The sequence below is a fragment of the Chanodichthys erythropterus genome, chromosome 15, assembly GCF_024489055.1.
Source record: "Chanodichthys erythropterus isolate Z2021 chromosome 15, ASM2448905v1, whole genome shotgun sequence".
Taxonomy (NCBI): Eukaryota; Metazoa; Chordata; class Actinopteri; order Cypriniformes; family Xenocyprididae; genus Chanodichthys; species Chanodichthys erythropterus.
Genome location: NC_090235.1, coordinates 6,073,428 through 6,093,265, shown reverse-complemented (window position 1 = coordinate 6,093,265; position 19,838 = coordinate 6,073,428). Strand labels below are relative to the sequence as shown.

The 19,838-nt window shown below is 36.7% G+C and overlaps 1 protein-coding gene, 1 long non-coding RNA gene and 1 pseudogene across 3 annotated transcripts; all 3 read left to right on the top strand.

Annotated features, from left to right (window-relative positions):
- The first annotated feature begins 908 nt into the window (after nucleotides 1–908).
- Nucleotides 909–10,740, top strand: LOC137037785 (nuclear GTPase SLIP-GC-like). Of its 2 annotated transcripts, XM_067412074.1 has the most exons (16): nucleotides 909–1,020; nucleotides 1,415–1,444; nucleotides 1,534–1,600; nucleotides 3,681–3,991; nucleotides 4,109–4,324; nucleotides 4,426–4,620; nucleotides 5,774–5,952; nucleotides 6,899–6,982; nucleotides 7,081–7,099; nucleotides 7,507–7,680; nucleotides 7,758–7,915; nucleotides 8,754–8,877; nucleotides 9,083–9,188; nucleotides 9,861–9,994; nucleotides 10,084–10,168; nucleotides 10,279–10,740. In XM_067412074.1, the coding sequence occupies exons 4-16, from the start codon at nucleotides 3,683–3,685 to the stop codon at nucleotides 10,332–10,334; spliced, it is 1,839 nt and encodes a 612-aa protein (XP_067268175.1). In that variant the 5' UTR covers nucleotides 909–1,020; nucleotides 1,415–1,444; nucleotides 1,534–1,600; nucleotides 3,681–3,682; the 3' UTR covers nucleotides 10,335–10,740. The 2 variants fall into 2 exon arrangements, 1 of the variants encoding a protein (XP_067268175.1); XR_010897317.1 differs by lacking the exons at nucleotides 10,084–10,168; nucleotides 10,279–10,740 and adding an exon at nucleotides 9,488–9,606.
- A 1,467-nt stretch (nucleotides 10,741–12,207) lies between these two features.
- On the top strand, nucleotides 12,208–12,833 carry LOC137037080 (uncharacterized). The gene is made up of 3 exons (XR_010897242.1): nucleotides 12,208–12,322; nucleotides 12,419–12,500; nucleotides 12,597–12,833. It is a non-coding gene; the product is annotated as an uncharacterized lncRNA (long non-coding RNA).
- Nucleotides 12,834–16,129: 3,296 nt separating this feature from the next.
- On the top strand, nucleotides 16,130–17,715 carry LOC137037812 (uncharacterized; annotated as a pseudogene).
- Nucleotides 17,716–19,838: the final 2,123 nt, after the last annotated feature.

The window sequence follows — 19,838 nt, the reverse complement described above, 5'->3', positions numbered from 1 at the left end:
GGACTGACTCTTTTAGGTGCTGAAGCACGCAGGGGAAAAGCCGCTGCAGCACAGACAGGGAAATGTGCAGCCTGTCGTGTGCACTCTCCTTGAAGGCGCTCTCTTACCAGCTGTAATAACAGCTTTTTACCGCTCTAGGCGCACCGTTTCACCAGCCGTGAGAACGGCCTTCACGCTGACTACAGCGTTTTTGCTCAAAATAAAAGGCAAAGAAAAAAAAGCAAAGGAGAAATCGGCCCCGCTGCTGCGCTGTCCGCCTGCACCGCAACCAAGAGACGTCTCGAAGAGCTGACTCGTTCACCACACTCGTGCTTTCAGTAGCTTTCTTCAGTGTTGCAGAAGTTTGGCTCCGAAGCGAAAAGCTGAAGATGCAACGCACCTGCTGCTCATTATATACCCGCGCTGCGAGGCAAGCAGCTGATGCATATGATTGCATGCCAATGTGCATTGGCTCGTTTAGTTACACTCGAAGTAGATTGGCCTCTCTGGCGAGATTCCTATTCGTCGGTCTGTCCGACGTACATCGAACGTGACCGAGTGAATGGGAACAAAAGTTCATATTGTACCTCAGTCAATTCTCATTTACCTAACAGACCTGAATCCTTTATATTTGGCTTTGAAGCCTAGTCTTTAGATTTTCATCTGGCCTGCAGGGCAAAGAGAACATTGTGCCCTTTTGCTTTCACTTCATGTGCTTTTTAATTTCATTATTCCTGAGATATGTATTGTATAAATTATACTGGTGGACTAAAGCATAAATAAAGATCTAATAAATATTAAATTTAGTGCAATATGAAGTCAAATAAAACTTGAGACTTTTTTTTTAATCTTATCCCTGCTTAGCACACAGTGTGTTTCATTTGATATCAGAATGGTTTAGCAAGAAGTCCACACCCATAAGCTGTGTCTGTACATGCAGAATTAAAGTCAGAACTCTCCTAGTCAGAGTTCAGAGCTTGACTTGATCGCTGAATCGACGGCAGTGTCTTGTTCCACAGACATTATCCTGAGAAATACAAGGTAACACTGTCCTCAAATTATTCTAGTTCTCAAATTTTGCTAAAATTTGAAAACCTAATTGTTAGTTAATGTCTATTTTTTTTTACTTAATGTAGAGTTGTGCTAATGCTGCGTCTGTAATAAAATAAATAAATGTAAGCTAAAAATTTGATAATGTTTGATAAAGAAACAATGTTGAAGCAAAACATTTTAGAGTCATCACAGGTCTCCCTTATAGCTGTAAGTTGAATAAAGAATCCTTGCACTATAACTAGATAAAATCTATAAATAATAAATATAGGCTAAATTATATTCTCTTTCTGATGTAAAAAGCAACGTTAACAGTGGGGTACATAAAGTTGGTTAAAAACAAATCTACACCATGTGCTTGATCAGAGTGTTTTTCCCCCTCCAGGATCCATCGATCTCACAATGGCTAGCCAAGGTAAAAATGTTTCTTAAATAAAAAAATGACTGTGTGTTTGCTTTACAGCCAGTGATTGAGGCAAAATGAGTGGAATGATTCTTTCATAGGTACTAAAAGAAAGCGTGATCACGAATCATCTGACTCGAACGTAGAGACTGCTCTGACTGACAACAGGCAAGTAAAATATTAATCTGTCCCTTAATCTTGTACTACTAGGATAAATCACTTGGTTGCCTAGAAGGTCTGCACACATTTTCTTTCTTTAATGCATGCTTTAAAGGGATAGTTCCCCCAAAAATGAAAATTATCCCATGATTTACTCACCCTCAAGGGATCCTAAATAATCTTCTTTCAGACAAACTCAATCAGAGATATATTTAAAAATACCCTTAGTCCTCCAAAGTTTATAATGGTTGTGAATGGCTGCCAAAAAAACCAACATTGATCCATTTAAATCCATACGACTCCAGGGGGTTAATAAAGGCCTTCTGAAGCGAATCGATGTGTTTGTGTAAAAACTTTATAAAGTAAAATAACAAGCTTCTGGTGCCAGTGGCGGAGCCAGGATTTTTTCATAGGGGTGGCCAGGCAGGGGCCAGCAACCAGTCTGGGGTGGCACAGAAATCTTCATTATTTCAACATAAAAACGAGTCTGACAATAAAGTACTGAACTGTGCCTACAACACAACTAATACAGTTCATTTGTACTTAATTAATTGAGATGAGTGAATGTGACCTTTTCATTTTATTTTATTTTTTTTGCGTTCCTCACTTGCAGGCATATTAGTAAAGTGGCTCACACTATAGCTAAATTTCAACTTGTCCAGTCAGCTTGTTCTAGTTCTCAAAACCCCCAATAACTTGTTCTCCATTGTTGCATATCTATGGATGAGACATGCAGATAACTACATACTGTAGTTCAAAGATTATTCTGTTTCAAAAATTAACCAAAAAAGTAATAACTAAATTTTAAACTTTCTATATAGTCAAAATAAATAATTGCAACAGTTCTATCATACCTAAATTAATCTCATACAAAGAAAAAAAAGTGTTCTCTTTTGAATTCCCATTTGCTGATGCAGAAGTCAACAGCACATAAATGCCAGAATGTAAAATTAATTATTTTAAGCATTTAAATGTTATAACTTTTGTTTGTACTTTATAAATTATTTCAAAATTAGCATCTTCTAATACAAATGCACAGTTCTTACATTTATTTATGCATTAAAAAAAAGTACATATCAGTTTGTGCCTTAGGCCTATATTGTGATCTGACATAGCAGAATTTTTTAGTCCAGAGACATGTGACGCATAAATCTCAAATAGGCCTACATACATGCATGCACAGTTTTGATGCAGCTTTAATCGCTTTTTTTGTCATTTCATAACTTAACAGACGACAGAACTACAACTTTGCATGCTCGTAGTTTCTTTTACGCTTTATTTATTGTGAGTAGGCTAATATACAGCGCGCCGTATTTGCGCGTGATTGAAAACTGCGCGTCTTGCAACCCACCAGTTGAGAAACATTTACATAAGCTATATATAATGTTCGCCGTTCACTGCTGTTCTGCTGAAGCTCATTCGGCACCTGTATCATTTCCGCGCGCGTTTGACTTGAGCCTGGCGCTGAGGCGAAGTTGGAGTGCGCGTCTGAAAAGTCTCCCATTTTTTTGTGGTCTTAAAGAGATGGTTAAATAAACGCAATTCTTGTCAACAAAAAAATTTATTCTGAAACAGCGGTTGTGAGCGGGGTGGCCAAAGGGGTGGCCAAGCCACCCCCTGGCTCCGCCCCTGTCTGGTGCGTCATATGCATTCGACGTACGTCCAAAAAGCGTTAACTTCAGCAACGTAGTACACAATGCAATGACCTTCTACACTACGCTATGTCCCACTCTCAAGAAGAGAGTGGACAACTAAATCATGCTCACTGCTTGAAGACTCCATTTTGTATTGTTTTGCAATTTTTTTGCAACAGATTAATTAATAGCCTACGCATCGAACTCAGTTTGCAAGGCCTCTGTACGTGACAAATTTTCAGTATCACGAATATGAAAAAACACGAAAAAAATCTGACTTAATGTGCAAAGGCCTTAAGGATATTTTTAAATATATCTCTGATTGTGTGCGTCTAAAAGAAAAAAGTCAACTACACCTATGGCTTGAGAGTGAGTAAATAATGGGATATTTTTCATTTTTGGGTGAACTATCCCTTTAAATAATCCCCATTGTGATTCTCTTCTTCATTGTGCAGATATGGAGATCATGTTGAAGGCAAAGCAAATCATGAAAAGAGTCACTGACAACTTAGTCTACACAATCATTATGCAAGGAGACATCATTTCAAAGATAAATAAAATGAATAATGTCAGCAGGAAGAAGGCAACCATTGGGATATTTGGAAAATCAGGTGAAGGGAAGAGCTCCCTGTTAAGTGCAGTCTTGGGGAAAAAGGATCTTCTGCCATCTGGTTGTTTTGGTGCCTGTACAGCCGTTGTTACTCAGGTGGAAGCCAATCTGACTGACTCCAACTACATAGCAGAGATTGAACTCTTCTCTAAAGAGGTTTCCTCATTTGTATTCATTTTACTATGCTTTTAAAGTATTTAAAACAAATAGTTATTTATAAATATGTAAATAAATCAGACTGGATGGAAATAAAGCCTTATTGTACCTCTGCAGGAGTGGGAAAAAGAGCTTGAAGATATTTTCAGAGTTTTATCGGATGAAAGTGAGGACAGGAATCAGGACGTGTTCGACATTGCTGTAGAAAAGATCACTGCACTGTATGGAGATGATGCAGATAAGAAGACATTAGAAGAGCTCAAGAAAGATGACAAATTTGCTGAAATTGAAATCTTTTTGTCTATCAGTAAGAAAACGATCTCAAACAATGATGTAAGTAGCCTAAATATGTTTTAATATTTAACCCCTGATGGTTCATAACATTAAATGAATTTGTATATGAATATCCTTAACATTATTTTTTTTCTAAATAGGTCTCAGAATTTGCCAATGATGTTGCATGTTACATTCTGCACAGTGAGTCCAGTCCTGGTGGCTGGTACTGGCCGCTTGTGAAGAGTGTGACATTTAAGGTTCCAGATAGTCGTGAATTCCTAGAACACATCGTGCTTGTTGATATTCCTGGAACTGGAGACTGCAACAAGTTAAGAGATGACAAGTGGAAATCTGTATGTACATTACTGCACTCTTTTCCAATGAACGTTTTGTTAACTATACATACAGCGTTGGGGAAAGTTACTTTTAAACAGATCATGACATGAGAAATCAAATTTGCCTTGATTTTTTTGTCTTTGTATTAGGGGTGCGCTGATACGATATTCAGTATCAGTATCGCTCCAATACTGCAATTTTTTGCTGGATCGGGTCTCGTCTGACTGACCCGATCCAGCAAAAAATTGCAGTATTGGAGCGAAATCCGATATTTTGTGCATATAGCCTACTATTTTGTTATACCACACAACAGTGATTACTAGGTGTTTGGTTTCATTTCTTTGACGTTTTATGCATAGGTGGCTATGGTTAGATGTCTATTAAATTTTCACTGATTTTGCATTGTTTTAGCCTAGATGTCAAGGCTGTGTTTGGATGACTATTAGACATCTTTTAAATGCAAAATTGCTTGCTTTACATACATCTTTAATGTATTTTAATTATTTTAATTTATTTTGACCCCTAGAGCTGTGTATGCCAAAAAAATAAAATAAATAAATATATAAATAAATTAAATAATTTAAAAAAATTACGAGTTATATTACCTACTGTATAACTTTTTACTTAAAGTAAAAAGGAATGTGTTTCAGTATTTTTTGTCCCTGTGCACAAATGAGTGTGCAGGTCTAAGTGACTGTTATGGAAAAGAGAGAAAATTTTAATTCTGTAGTTTACAAAATATTTAAGCAAATTAAGTAAACTGAAAAGTAATGAGCTGTGGCAAGCAGGGTGGGACCGAGACCTTGGGAATGGAGCAAGTCTCACGGAGCGAACTCCGGAAGGATAAAAGAAGCAGTGGATGAGTGACGACAGTTAAGGACGAGATAGGGACCTGGGCTATTTGTGTTGTTTTATCATTTTTTTTATGCTACAGTCATTCATGAGCGGCTACCGTGCTTTACTTCTGTATTGTTGTTTTATTTCATTATTGTAGTTACACTGAACATTCAATGTAACTTTTAATATTAATCTGTACATTTATAAAGTAATGCATTCCTTTAGTTGTTACATCAAAAAAGTATTCTGATTACGTAATGCATTACCCCTAACACTGTGCATACATAAACACATAATAGCATGTCATCCAACTCACTATTTCCAATCTTGTAGAAACTGAGTGAGTGCTCTTTTGTGTGGATTGTAAGTGCTATTAATCGAGCAAGCACTGACAAAGACCCCTGGGGGATTTTAAAGCACTGCATTGAAGAACTGGGACCAGGAGGAGAATGCAAAAGCATCAACTTCATCTGTACAAAGACGGATGATATCAATCCAGCAGCCTATATAAGGTTAGAATTAGATTCTCTTTGCCATTAAAGGTGCCGTGATTAATATTGGCAGATATCACGGAAGTAGGTATCAAAAATAAATCAACTTGTCTCTGTGTCTCTGCAAAAACAAAAAACAAAAAAACAACAACAACAAAAACTGGGCCATTTTTTTTTTAAGCCAATCGGGAAACATTTCAATGATTTTGCTTTCTGCGTTTGCTTTTGCAGGTATTCTGACATGTTTTGGAGCAGGGCTGTCCAATCCTGCTCCTGGAGGGCCACTGTCCTGCAGAGTTTAGCTCCATCCCAATTAAATACACCTGAATAATCAAGGTTTTACTAAACATAAACTTCCAGGCCAGTGTGTTGAGGCAAGCTGATGCTAAACTCTGCAGGACAGTGGCCCTCCAGGACCAAGTTTGGACACCCATGTTTTAGGGAATGGTTGAGGGTCTGGATGGTGGATTAATTCAGCCTGACAGGAATTTGCTAAAATCTCACAAACAGTACCCCTTTACATAACTTCTGGACAAAACAAAGATCAGAATTTCAAAACAAAAACACTTTGGGTAAATTTTTCTTTTTAGATCTACTCGGCTTACTAGAGACCAATTCTCAGGAGACAAGGTTTGGAAAATCTTGAACTGTAGTATATCATATGTTTCTCCTTTATGTAAGTCTTCCTTGGATGTTTGTACTGAAATAACTGTTTATTTTTAGATTAGGTAAAATAAGTACCTTTAGAAAATTGCCATTTCATAGTCCACAAAATAACTTAAAATATCCTGGAGTGTAATAAGTGTTCCTGAGCTGACTTGATGTAAAAAGTTTCAAGCTGCTTTTACATACAGCTAGTTTGAGTACATATCATGAATGTATAATCAACAATTGAATTAAATTTCACACCGGTATTATATTATTATACATTACATTAATATATTGATGTTTTTATCATTCTTATAAGGATCAGAAAAAAGTGTGCATACTTCATAGAAATGAACATGCCAAGACAAAAGTCAAAGAAAAGTTTGAAAATTCTGAAATCAAGGTATTTTCTTCAATCTTACCATTTTTAATAATTTCTGGTAATAATAATACAAATATACATGCAATATTATTATTATAATTATTTATTTCTATTTTTAGAAAAGATTCAGCACTGATGGTAATTTTCTTAATGTCTTCACTGTAAGTTCCAATGCCTTCTTCGACCACAATTTAAATCTGGAACCTAGTGAAACAGGTAAACTATACTGTTTACCAAACTACCACATTATTTATTATTCAAAAAAAAAAAAAAAAACATACATGAACTTAAATGCCAAGTTCACAACATCTAAAATTATTTTACAAGCAATTCAGTCAAAGGACTGACCAAAATCACACTCTTCTAGAAATCCCAAAGCTGCAGGATGATCTGAGGATTCTTAACAAGAACATTAACAGAGAACTGACCAGAGATTATGTCAATGAAGCAAAAGGAGTTTGAGTCTGAATTGGTGATATTTCATATATATGTCTTCAGAATGCTGCCAATTCCTGTAATTCACTGCTGTTGTGTGGATGTTTCAGGTTGAGACAAAAGTCAAAGCTTACAGGGAATTAGAGAAGAACCTAAAGAAGGCACTGATGGAATTGGACAGTTGTTTTGACACCATTTATAGTGATCTGAAGCAGCGTCTCTCAAAGGGAGTGGAGGAATCAGTGCAATTGTGTGTTGCTTCCACAAAAGCAATGATATCCCCTGTAAGTGATTTTAATGTTGTGCAAAATTAATCACCATTTTCCCCTTTTAATGGCATTGGTATTTATGTTTTTGTCAGAATATAGATAAAAGAGGATTCCATAAAATCCTTCAAGCTTTGTGCAAGAACAGCGGATGCTACTGGTCGAAAAATTGGGATGTAATCCTCGATCTGAACAAGCAACTGGCCAAACACATGCATGAATATATTAATGAATATTTCAATCTGATTTTCCCGTAAGTTCTGTTTTATTATTCCATTTAACCTGTTAACGGTCACCCCCCATTTTGAGCTAAGATGTGAAAATTCTGAATGTTTGTTAGTCATGAATACTTTGGAATATCTAAGGTTGCTTTCTCAACAGATTATTGGAGAAGTGAAGAGTATTGTTTTTCCCTGACTATCATTACAATTGCAAATGTGATATTGATTTATACAACAGTTCAATAAACAAGAAGTTAATATTGAGTGAGTTTTAAACACAACATTGTGAATATAGTTCTTTTTGAAGCAACACAGCACTGTTTCTTTACTGAATGAATCCACAATTTGAATGAATCTGTTGAGTGAATGAATCACTGTTGACATGCTGTCAATTCCAGATTAATATCAGGCCAGAAGCTTTGTTTCACACAGAAAATATATAATTGGGTTTATACTGGTTATCTGGGGATTTTTATATTAGATTATATCATTACAACAATATACTGTAAACTGTTTTTAAATGACGTTTTATTAACAAAGTTCAGGAGGAGCACATTCAAATAATCTATGACCTAATCAACAATCAGTAATCAACATATCTACCCAATCAGCATGAGTGGAAGCCTATATATAAACACAGTCAACTCTCCCATACCTCGACAGTTTTTCAGCATCCCTCCACCACACTGTCCCCTCACTCTCACCTGGTTACTTTCCTAACCTGAAATACAGGGGGAGTACTCTGGGTTTGGGCCAAATACCGAGCTTGTCTCCTCGGACAGCACGCCAAATGTGCATACGATTCATTCTGTCTGACTGTAAGTATGAACTTGTGAAATTAAACTGTATTTTTTTTTCTCTTGGCTTCAGTGTGACTGGAACAATAGGAAAGTCAGTGCAAGAACAGATTGACAAGTTCAGTATCATCCAGAGTGACTCTGCTTACCCTGGATCTCCCATATTACATCACATTCAGAACTTCATCAAAACAGAGGTAAGTTTGGTTCATTTGTCCTCTTGTGGGCACTCAGGGGTCCTATGCGACCCTGTGTGTCTCTGTCTTCACTTCCTCTGAAGTCAATGCCCTCAATCCTCATTACTGAAGTAAGCAGGGACATTAATAGAAAAAAAAACAAACACTTTAGCCACTCTGTGTTTTGACACTTTTTTGACTTTGTGTTTTTCCCCTGTTTTGAAAGGAAACTAAGCTGAAGGCATCGCTCAAAAGAGACGTTGGTACAAAGAAGCACATCTACTCATCAATCCAAACAACAATTGAGAATGAAATGTCTTCTTGCTATGAAGGTAAGCTAGCATTAAAAGTTACAAATAAATCACTAACTGTTTTTATTAATTGTCGCAAATATGGGCTTGCAAAACAATTATTCTAATCACTAGCTCATTGTATATAAAGTAAAAGGGAGCAATTTGAAACAATCAAACCCAAAGCGTGATGAAAAAGAGAAACAGAAACAAGCTATGTGACTAGTTTGTCACTGAAAAATCTGACAGTCTGTTTGGAACATGCAAATAGAGACAAGTAGAGTGATACAAAATGAAATGTGAAAGAAATGAATACTGTAACTTTTCTTTACGGTATTCAGACCCCACTGAGAGACACTCTGCAGTAGATGCCACGCTGCCACAAAGTCTGACAGAGGAATAATTTTTTCGATAGAATCTGTCTGCTCAGGGCTCTTAAACAGGCATCAGGAGGCAAAATGTAAGTCTCTGCAAGTCAGCTGTCTTTACTCTCATCCCTCTCTGAAGAGTGCCAAGCAGGATCGGAACTTAAGCTAGATGAACGTGCCACAATAAGGGCCATCCTCATTGTTGTGGCTCTGATTTACTAAACCATTTGATCATCAAGCCAGCAATGCAAAATGCTGCAAACTATAAATCAGCAGTGTTAGCAGTATTATTATAAACACATTTTCTTTTTCTGTGTCTTCATAAGAAGTGTGTTTCTTGTTTTAGAAGCTGCAGCAGTGACTGGAACCGGATCCATGAAGAAAAGGCAAGAACTGCTAATAACCACAGTTGATGAGATAAAACATGATATGTTCAACAAGGCAAAAACTGAAGTGCTTAAAAAGTTCAATGATTTAAAGGTACCAATATCATATTTATTGAGACAATCATGTATTTAGTTGTACAATGACTAAAGTCAAGCAGAATCTTCTCTTGTTTCTTTGTAAAGCTGGACATAAAGGATGCTCTTGAATCAGAACTAAAGAGATCAATGAAACTCTCACTGTCACAAACCAGCAAAATCAAATTGATGGGTAAGAGAGAATGCCATCCTATTTTACCTCAGAGACAAATAAACTTTTGCAATGTGAAGTGTTGACTAATTAATCTCAATCACTCCCTAATATGTAACATCTGTCTTTAGATGTCTCAAAAGAGATCGAACAGCTGGAGAGACTTTCAGAGCACCTGTCAGACTGAGGTCAACAAGCAATAAAAGGCCCAAGAGAAGAAGTAGAATTAACAGATGAACATATGTAACACCTTTTCAGTAATTTTTTTCATTTGTTTTACATTATCGTATTAATGTGTTGGTATTTTAAATTTCATCACATTTCTCTGAATCTTGGGTTTTATTTTAGAGTGAAAACTTACAGAAACTGTGTATTGATTTATAATTGCAAATATGTTGTTAAAGATATAAACAATCTATGCTGAGAATGCTACTTATTATAAAGTTAAACCTACTGGTGCTTTTATAGGTAAGGAATGTTCAGTTTACTGTTTAAGTGCTTTGGACTACTCTTATTGTATTAAATCATTACATTTTTTACTTTTTATTTGATTGAAATTTAGACTTTGATTTAAATCTCAATAAATAATAAAAACCGATATCTACTTTGCCGTTTATAATGATTGCAAAAATAAATGTGAAATGTTTTTAGTTGCCAATTTTGTGCTTAGAAAGCACACAAAATGTGTACATGAATATAATATTTTACATGAAACCTTATTGTTATTACAGCGATATTGGCTTTGATACTTAAAACATCCACCCATAACATTCTAAGCACAAGCGCACCAGCTTTGAATTAATGATGTATATTATATATATATGAACTGCCTGACAGAACCCTTTAAGGTTCTATAAATTGAATATTTTCTTCTATTAAAACAACAAGCCCCAAAAGCTGTTGTTTACAGTGATTTTAGAACAGCTAATTTAGAACAGGGGAGCTCTTTAGCTTTTTTAAAATCACTGTAAACCACTGCTTTTATAAAATATTTATTACATAGCTGGCAAAATAAACACACAGCAACAAAATTTAAATTTATTGACAACAAATTATAATCCTTCTGCCAAGCAATGTAGTTTAGCAACACAGAAATCGCAGATGTACACACAGATGTAGAAACACACAGACGAAGCAGCGCTAGTTGCACAACAACATATTTAGGTCACAGGTGTGTTTTTACACAGGTGTATTTTACAACATCTTTGAACATGGCTCAGCCAATCATAATCAAGAACCATAACCATCTGTTTCATATTACACAATAATAGAAGTGACTTTGCCCTGATAACAAATGCACTGCAAACACAACACACTTGGACACTGTCAGGGTGGGGTCATGAAACAAGATCAAAAGTATTTTTAAAATAAAAATACGAACATGAGATAAGCACTCCACAATAATATTAGACAGAAAGCTAAAACCCAATACCCAAGCTGATCTATCACAAAATCATCAAAATACTAATGGATTAATAAAAGTAATCAATATGACTCTAAATACAACATTGATGTCTAAATTGTAATTTTATTGTTATAATCTTATTCATTCATTTCATTCATGTTCTGCATAAATTCTATATTTCATTGACTTTAAAATACTCTCTTACACAATTGAGTTATATTTTTAGATTATTATTTCTGCTCTGTTTTCAGTGTTAGAAAGTGCATCTAATCATTAGAGTGTCATCTACAGGCTAATGATCATTAACATTGCATACTGCATACTGTCTGTCAACAACAAAACTGATACACTGATGATCTTCAAGGCCCGATGAAACATAACAAATGACAAAATGAATGGAATGCATAGCTGATATTAAAAATTAAATGACTAGTTATTTCCAATCACTTAATTCAGAAAAAAAAAGATTTTAATTATTAGACCAAACACAAACACATAATAATCTAGAATACCATCTTGATAGATGCTTCTATAACATCTGTGTGCTATTTGATAGAAATCTGTCACTGAAAGCCACACTCCTAGCATTTGTAAAATGTAACCATGTAACCATGGTTCCCTGAGAAGGGAACAAGATGCTTCTTTGGAAGTCTTCAACCGGATCCATGAAGAAAAGGCAAGAACTGCTAATAACCACAGTCGATAAGATGAAACATGACATGTTCAACAATTCAAAAATGGAAGTGCTTAAAAAGTTGAATAACTTAAAGGTAGTGATCTCAAATACATTAAAGACAATCATGTATTTAGTTGTAGAATGTCTAAATATTGTCTAATGTCTAATATTCTCTTGTTTCTTTGTAAAGCTGCACATAATGAATGTTCTTGAAAAAGAACTAAAGAAAGCAATAGAACGCTTACAATCACAAACCAGTAAAATCAGAGAGGGTAAGAGAGAATGTCGTCCTATTACACCACAGAAACAAGAGTTTGAACAAACAATCTTTTGTAATGATCTAATTTCTCAATTGATGTAATTTCTAGATGTCTCTGAATATATTGGAAAGCTGGAGAGAATGTTAGATCAACTAACTGACTGATGGGCATCAAGCAAAAAGAAATCCAAGAAAAACAGAAGAAACAAACACAGAAAAATAAAGTGTAACACATTTTCAGTATGTGTTTTCTTTAGTTTTACAACAAATGTTTTATTTCTTTACTTAAATTTGTTTGTCCATGTTGTTTTAATTTTTCTATACATTTGTTTGGTGGAAGATGTACTTTGTCAACTTTTATCAAATTCCTCTGAAGTTTGGGATTTATTTTAGGGTTTCATGAAACATAAATTGTTTTAATTGTAACTGTTTTACAGCAAGACATTCAAAAACTGTAAGAATAAATAAACACTCAGCTTGTCGGAAATTTTAAGGTTACATGATGTAAACTTCCTCTCAGTTCTGTTTTGCTGTGTAAGCTTAAGATTAGGACATGATGAGGAGCCTGAAAAAGTATGAATATCCCATTCGGAAAACATCTGTTGTTTTCAGAAAAGTATGGGGGGAAAAAGTATCCACTTTGCCTTATCTGGCAAACCTTTTGTGTGTGTGTTTTCTTTTTTTTTTTTTTACCCTTTTCAAACGCCTCGCAAAGGGTAAAAACTTTTACAATTATGGTAAAAGGAGAAAGGAACTTATGATAATCTGTCCATTTGTTTATCCAATATACTTTGTAAGTCTTTGTTTTATGATACATGAATATGGATTAAAGATATAAAAACATATTTGTAAAGCATAAATCAGAATCTGACAATAAATTTCGAAGAAGTTTGACCATAGATCTTTGTGTCTGCAATTATTTCTTCCTGCAGCTGTGCATTCCTGAAAGGATTGAGAGTATCTGAAGGCACAGAGATACAGAAAATAATCTAACAAAAATAATCAGAAAATAATCTAACAAAATAAAAAAAAGATAGACAACACAATTTTTGTATTACTCTGATTGCTATCTGCTTTGCAAAAGTGACAGGTAGCCTCTTACCCCTTCTTTAATTGAAAATGAATAATTTAATTCAGAACCTTTCTCATGTCTGTTATTTAGTTTTTTAATCTTGTTAGTATTTTCCCCTTTAAACACATACTACTGCTTGTGTAATCACGTGACTCCGCAGTCAATGGCGTGGAAGCAACACGGAGGCGAAAACAATTGCAGAGTCAACACACACAGTCAGTTCCATGTGTTTTAAGGCTTGTCATTTTGGACATTAAAACGATTTTAGACCATCAGATGTGTATTATTATATAGAGCTACTGCACTAGCGCAGCTGAATAGTGGCACACTAACACTCATACAGACCATTGACTGTAAAAAAAAAAAAAACAGTAGCTGCACATCACGTGAAGATCGCGTGCACAGAGAGGAGAGGAGAAACTCGTTATCAACACTGTCCTGTGATTTATCACTAAAGTAGCTAAGAAACTCAAATGTTATACTATATATTTTTCTACTTTTTAAGTAACGTACAACCCACCCATAATAGAGAAACATTATGACTTATACACACACGCAATCGCTCTCATTAATGCATTCAAATAAATGTTTTTGATTTTCTCCCTGTTAACAGGATAATGCCCCAACCCAAAGTCACATTGACAGGCACAGCATTGAGAATTGTACTCCATGAACAGCTAGGGTTGCTAAAAACGCACCCACAGCACTATATTGAACCAAACCAACAAATCAATCAACAAACTCTTTTCGGTAGTTCAAAATGATCTTGCTCAAGTGTAACCACCCTACTGTCCGATAGGCTATACTGCATGAAATCACTCACTCTATTGATAGCCTAGCCAAGGGTAGGATCCCACCATATTTAATATCCCCTTTTGTCTTGTAAGAAACATTCTGGCATCTACTTCTATTAGCCAAGTCAGTCTAATTCAGACCCACAATATCCCTGTCCTAAAATCAAATTCTTGCTCCAGAGCTCAGCTAGTGATGGAGTGTTGTGTTTGCATGTGTGCCGGTCTCTCTCTGCCTGTTCTCCAGCACTCTGCCTGTTCTCTGCTCGCCAATGTCCACACCGGGAACATCACTGACTGAAGGGGGGATATATAGTGAAAGATTATGTGTATTTTCATTATCTTTAGTTAGATGCATTTACATTGTGACTGTGCCTCAGATGCAATCAACTCTGTGTTTGTAAAGATGTGAACCAAATGGCCCTACAGACATATGGCCCACAGCAACTGATGGGTGTGAATGACAAAGAAACAGCATTGCTCAGAGTAGATCACAGGGTAGATCGATCTCCTGTGGGAGGTCCTAACAGTATTCTATTGTTTGTAGCCCTTTTGATGTCATGTATAAAGTTCTGTCCCACAGACAGAACTTTGGGTTAAGGTATTTTGAAGGCTGACGCTAACATCGCCACTGAAGAACTGTGCTACACTACTACCTTCAATAAATTCTTCTCCCCACAAGAACTCTGGTTGAACTCACTTATTTTATGTATTAGAGAAATCTAATACATTGGCGAGCCACCAAACGACTGCACGGCCAAATACAGCAAAATCTAACAATTTGGCGAGCCAGCCAGGAGAGATTGACAAGAAGAGAACTCACCAACTGCAACAAGAAGTGAACATAAAAGTCTTGGAGATTGGAAAAAGGTTTAGTCCATTCTCATGAGACTGTAGGAGCCATAGATATGTATTACAAGGCTTGGGCCTTTCTTTTGAGTCTGTAGGAACCTTTTAAATGATTTAGTCCATTCTCCTGAGACTGTAGAAGCTATAGATATAAGGTTTATAGCTTGGCCCTGTTCTCTTGAATCTGTAGGAATCATTTAAGGAAGAGGTTTAGTCCATTCTCATGAGACTGTAGGAGCCACATATATATAGTACACGGTTTGGTCCTTTCTCTGGAGTGTGTAGGAATTGTTTAAGAAACAATTTGGTCCATTCATTAAGAGATTGTAGAAGCAAAGGCTTGGTCCTTTCTCTTTGTGTCTGTAGAAATTGTTAAAGAAACAGTTTAGTCCATTCATCCAAAGACTGCAGAAACCATAGAATGTCTTGGGACTGATGTTGCTGCAAGAATTATAATTTCTTGACTGGGTGCTAATTCAGTAGCCAATATTTTAGTTTTGAACTAAATGTTCTAACTGGGTTAGAAGATGATGGCATAAAGGCATGGAACTATAAGTTGGTTAGCCTTCCGATGAAAGATACGGAAAGATCTAAAGTAAACTGTCTAAGAGACAAACTCAGCCTTGTGAGCTAGGACTCAAAAAGAATAGAACAAGTCTTTTCAGTCAGAAGTTTTCAGAAATGAAACAAGGAAATTAGTCTGAAAATGAATGTTTTGTCTTAACAGTAATATTGAAAACTTGTTAGGAGTACAAGTAGAGTCCATAATGCACAATTTTGTATTTTGGAAACATTTGTCTGATTTGTCTGTGTATCTGAAATGGTCAGTCTAAAATATTTCTGAGAATTTAAATCTGAATAAGCACCTTAACGGCTCTAACACCTTTTGTTCTGTTTCACACCTCTGAGGGTACATCTCTTGTACTTGCCATGGCTGAGTCTGCACGAAACAAGGGTAATGGCCCTGCATTGAGACCAACAACAGAAAGACATGGAACAGAACCTCCAAATGTTACTATTAATCAGATGATGGAAAATCTGAATGAATATTTGGACAAAAGGCTGGGACTAAGGAAGTGCCAGGGTGACATCTGCCAGAAGTACAACATTAGGCACTCAGAGAATGGACAATGGGCCTTGCCGGACATTAAAAGGGCTTATGGAAAGATGTAGCACTCAGGAGCAAACACAAACAGAGATGGTTTGTCTGTAATTTTGGTCAAACAAATTCAACAGCATCTACAGAAGTGTGAGACTGACAAATTACTACGTGAGAACAAAGCAGAGAAAGCAAAGGTTCGAGCACTGGCTGAACAATTGCAGAATGAAAAGAAAGACAAAGAAAGACTACTAAATGAGAAGACCCAGTTGTTAAATTTGCTTTCCAAACGATTGGAATCAAAAGACTGTTCTGGAAAAAAAGAGTCATTCCATAAGATCTAGCAGCAAAGCAGAACAAGAGTTTCTCTATCCATTCAGTGATCTCCAGAAGAATAAAGATCAACAAGACCTTTATCTGCTTAGAGAAAGTGACAACAGTTCCACAGTGAACTCTGACAGTGATGTAAACACACATGATGATATCATAAAGGACAACTTGAAGGTTAGGCTTGCTCCTTTAATTGTCAAAAACAGAAGAACTGAAGTTGAAATTGACAATGAGGAGGAGTATGAGGAAAATGGTGAATGACGAACTCGAACTGTCACAAAAGTGGTAAAGAAATATGTTCCACACAGAACATACCAGCCAGCTACTCCAGAGCAAGTTGACAAATGGTCAAATGATTTGCCAGATGTGTACAAACAACCACGGAAAGCTTGGCAGTTTCTTCAGTGTTTGCAGAAAATCTACAATTTGCACCCACTAGACAGAGTGATGATTGTTAATGTGAACTTAAGGGACAATGACCAAAAGAGATTAACGGAAAGTGTTGAAAGAAGGACTGGTGAGTCTCAAGAGAACATTGAGGCTGGATGGCAAGCTGTACGAACATTCTTGTTTGAACTGAAACCTGCAGACGTTAATTGGGCTAAAATTACCTCATGCATGCAGAAGACAGGAGAAAGTGTTGCTGAGTATGAAGAACGCTTCATACAAATTTGGTTGGAATATGCCGGTGTGAACAACAATGAAGATCTCAGTAAAGATACCGGCATGCCTTAAAATCAGGTATGATGACTGGGACAGCATTGGAACAGCATTCATGCAGATTGTTGAATGGTCAGCAAAGATTGAAAGAACACAGGAAGTCAATCTCAGAGCTTTGCAAACCAAAACCTTGTCATTCAACAAAAGGACAATGGGGTATGAAGAACATGAATATGTGAGATACCCAAAAGCAAAAAGTCAAGGGAGATGCAGGTACTGCAACGAAGAAGGACACTGGGTTCGTGATTGCAAGTTGATTTTAACACATCAAAGTGATGATGAGGACAACTTGTTGAAAAGGTTTCAGCAGCTGACAGACAAGCAAAAGCAGACTCTGCTGAAAGCTTTTGAGCTGCAGGAAAACTGAAGAACCTCTCTATGCAGCACTAACTAGTGACATCTCATCCAACAACTAATGTACTCCATGTGTATGCAAATAAGACAAATGAACACCCCATCCCAAAGGTAAAAGCATACACAGAAGTTTTAACAACTGAAGCCAAAGATGATGTCCTAGTAGACGGTACTGCTAAACAATCCGTAAAGGAGAGAGGTGCACATAGAGCGGCATTAAGACAACTTGAGCAAGACATACAACCAGACAGTAAACAGATACAGAATGAAGTGCACAAAGAAAAAACACCATTGATGGAAAATGGAGTTGAACTGCATGAAGACAACCAATGCAGTGAGGATGACCACAGGGAAACAGGACTATACTTCTTTGAACATGTCACAGGCCGGCCCATGCCCAATGAAAATCAAACATCTGACAGCCTTGTCCAAACAGCCTTGAAAGACTCAGCCTGGCAGTACACAATGTGAAGGATAAAGTTTTGACACCTCCAAAGGGGGGCCATGGTAGAGTAACAATTAAAAAAAAAAACTCAGAGGTCAATGAAAGAATCCAGGTGGAAAAGCCCACGTCAGGATCTCTTGGTAGCTGATGGAGCATTTAAGGTGCAAAGAAAAGAAAAGTGGATCGACATGAGCCAGTGGGATTTGAAACATCTACCTAGAGATGAGGGATAGATGGCAGTAGTGTTTATCAGAGTCCAGAAATGGTGGGACTAGGGTTTTTAGGCTCTAGCTTGTCGCCTGAGGACGAAGACATAAACATACAGCCACTGATAAACACAGTAGTGTCCTGCCAATATTAAATAGGGACAGTTTTAGGAGCAGTTAAGAGTATTTGATTAAAATATTTTCCTTGGCAAGATACGTTTCCCTTTTCTCTTTTGTGTGATTGCAGGTGTTTCAGCACTCCAGATGATGACCAAAGACGTCCAACGCCTAGACCGCACTGCACTGGCCACCTAGCTGAACGTGCCTGAATGTTCACAGGAAACAACACTATCCGCCACTTCTTCAAGACCACAATGTCAAAATAAGAAAGGACTCAAGCATTTAGGAGGATGCAGTCTTCATCATAAACACTTATTCTGTCATTACATTAAGTAATGAAACCTGTATGCAGCATACTGTATACATGATTTATGGAAGTTTGTTTTATGGTCAAAAATGATCAGATGGGGGATTGAAAGATTATGTGTATTTTCATTATCTTTAGTTAGATGCATTTACATTGTGACTGTGCCTCAGATGCAATCAACTCTGTTTGTAAAGGTGTGAACCAAATGGCCCTACAGACATATGGCCCACAGCAACTGATGGGAGTGAATGACAAAGAAACAGCATTGCTCAGAGTAGATCACAGGGTAGATCGATCTCCTGTAGCCCTTTTGATGTCATGTATAAAGTTCTGTCCCACCGACAGAACTTTGGGTTAAGGTATTTTGAAGGCTGATGCTAACATCGCCACTGAAGAGCTTACTTATTTTATGTATTAGAGAAATCTAATACATTGGCGAGCCACCAAACGACTGCACGGCCAAAAACAGCAAAATCTAACAGTAGGATTACCCATAAACAAAGCCCATCAAATGAACAACACCACATTCCAAAGATCACGGGGATCCCCACACCAAACCATTAGCGAGTCATAAAAACAAACCCGTGTTGCTAAATTGCTGAAGGAGACTGCTCTCCCATGCCTGCTTATCTGAAACCAGGGTTTGCATGAACAAAAGCTGAATAAAAATAAAAAAGACCCTCCTTTTTTCCACAAACTTCAAGACCAGATGGCTAAGTAACACTTTGTGACCTTAATGTGTAAATCCACAACCAGGAAACGGAGACTTGGGGAGATGTCCCAAGTCCCAAATCACCACAGGCCCAAACAGTGACACTCTCTAAGACACCTCCTCTTTCCAGTTATGGAAAGATCCCGGTTTCACAGACAAGGCTTAAGATAGTCCCAGACTAAAATGCATGTTTAAGCTGTTTTATCTGAAAGTAACTTACTGACAGATCTTAAAATGTCATTGCCAGTATTTTTTCTTAAGATGCACACCAGTAATGTTTTTTTTTTTTTTCTAGTGAACATTTATAAAAGCTACTTAAATGCCCTAATTGAACTAAGGCCTAATC

What these genes read in the sequence shown, in the direction of transcription:
- LOC137037785 (XM_067412074.1), top strand. Translation starts at nt 3,683, where the DNA reads ATGGAGATCATGTTGAAGGCAAAGCAAATCATGAAAAGAGTCACTGAC. An exon ending in GAGATGACAAGTGGAAATCT is followed by an intron (nt 4,621 to 5,773) that starts GTATGTACATTA and finishes CCAATCTTGTAG; the next exon opens with AAACTGAGTGAGTGCTCTTT. An exon ending in AAAAGTTCAATGATTTAAAG is followed by an intron (nt 9,995 to 10,083) that starts GTACCAATATCA and finishes TTCTTTGTAAAG; the next exon opens with CTGGACATAAAGGATGCTCT.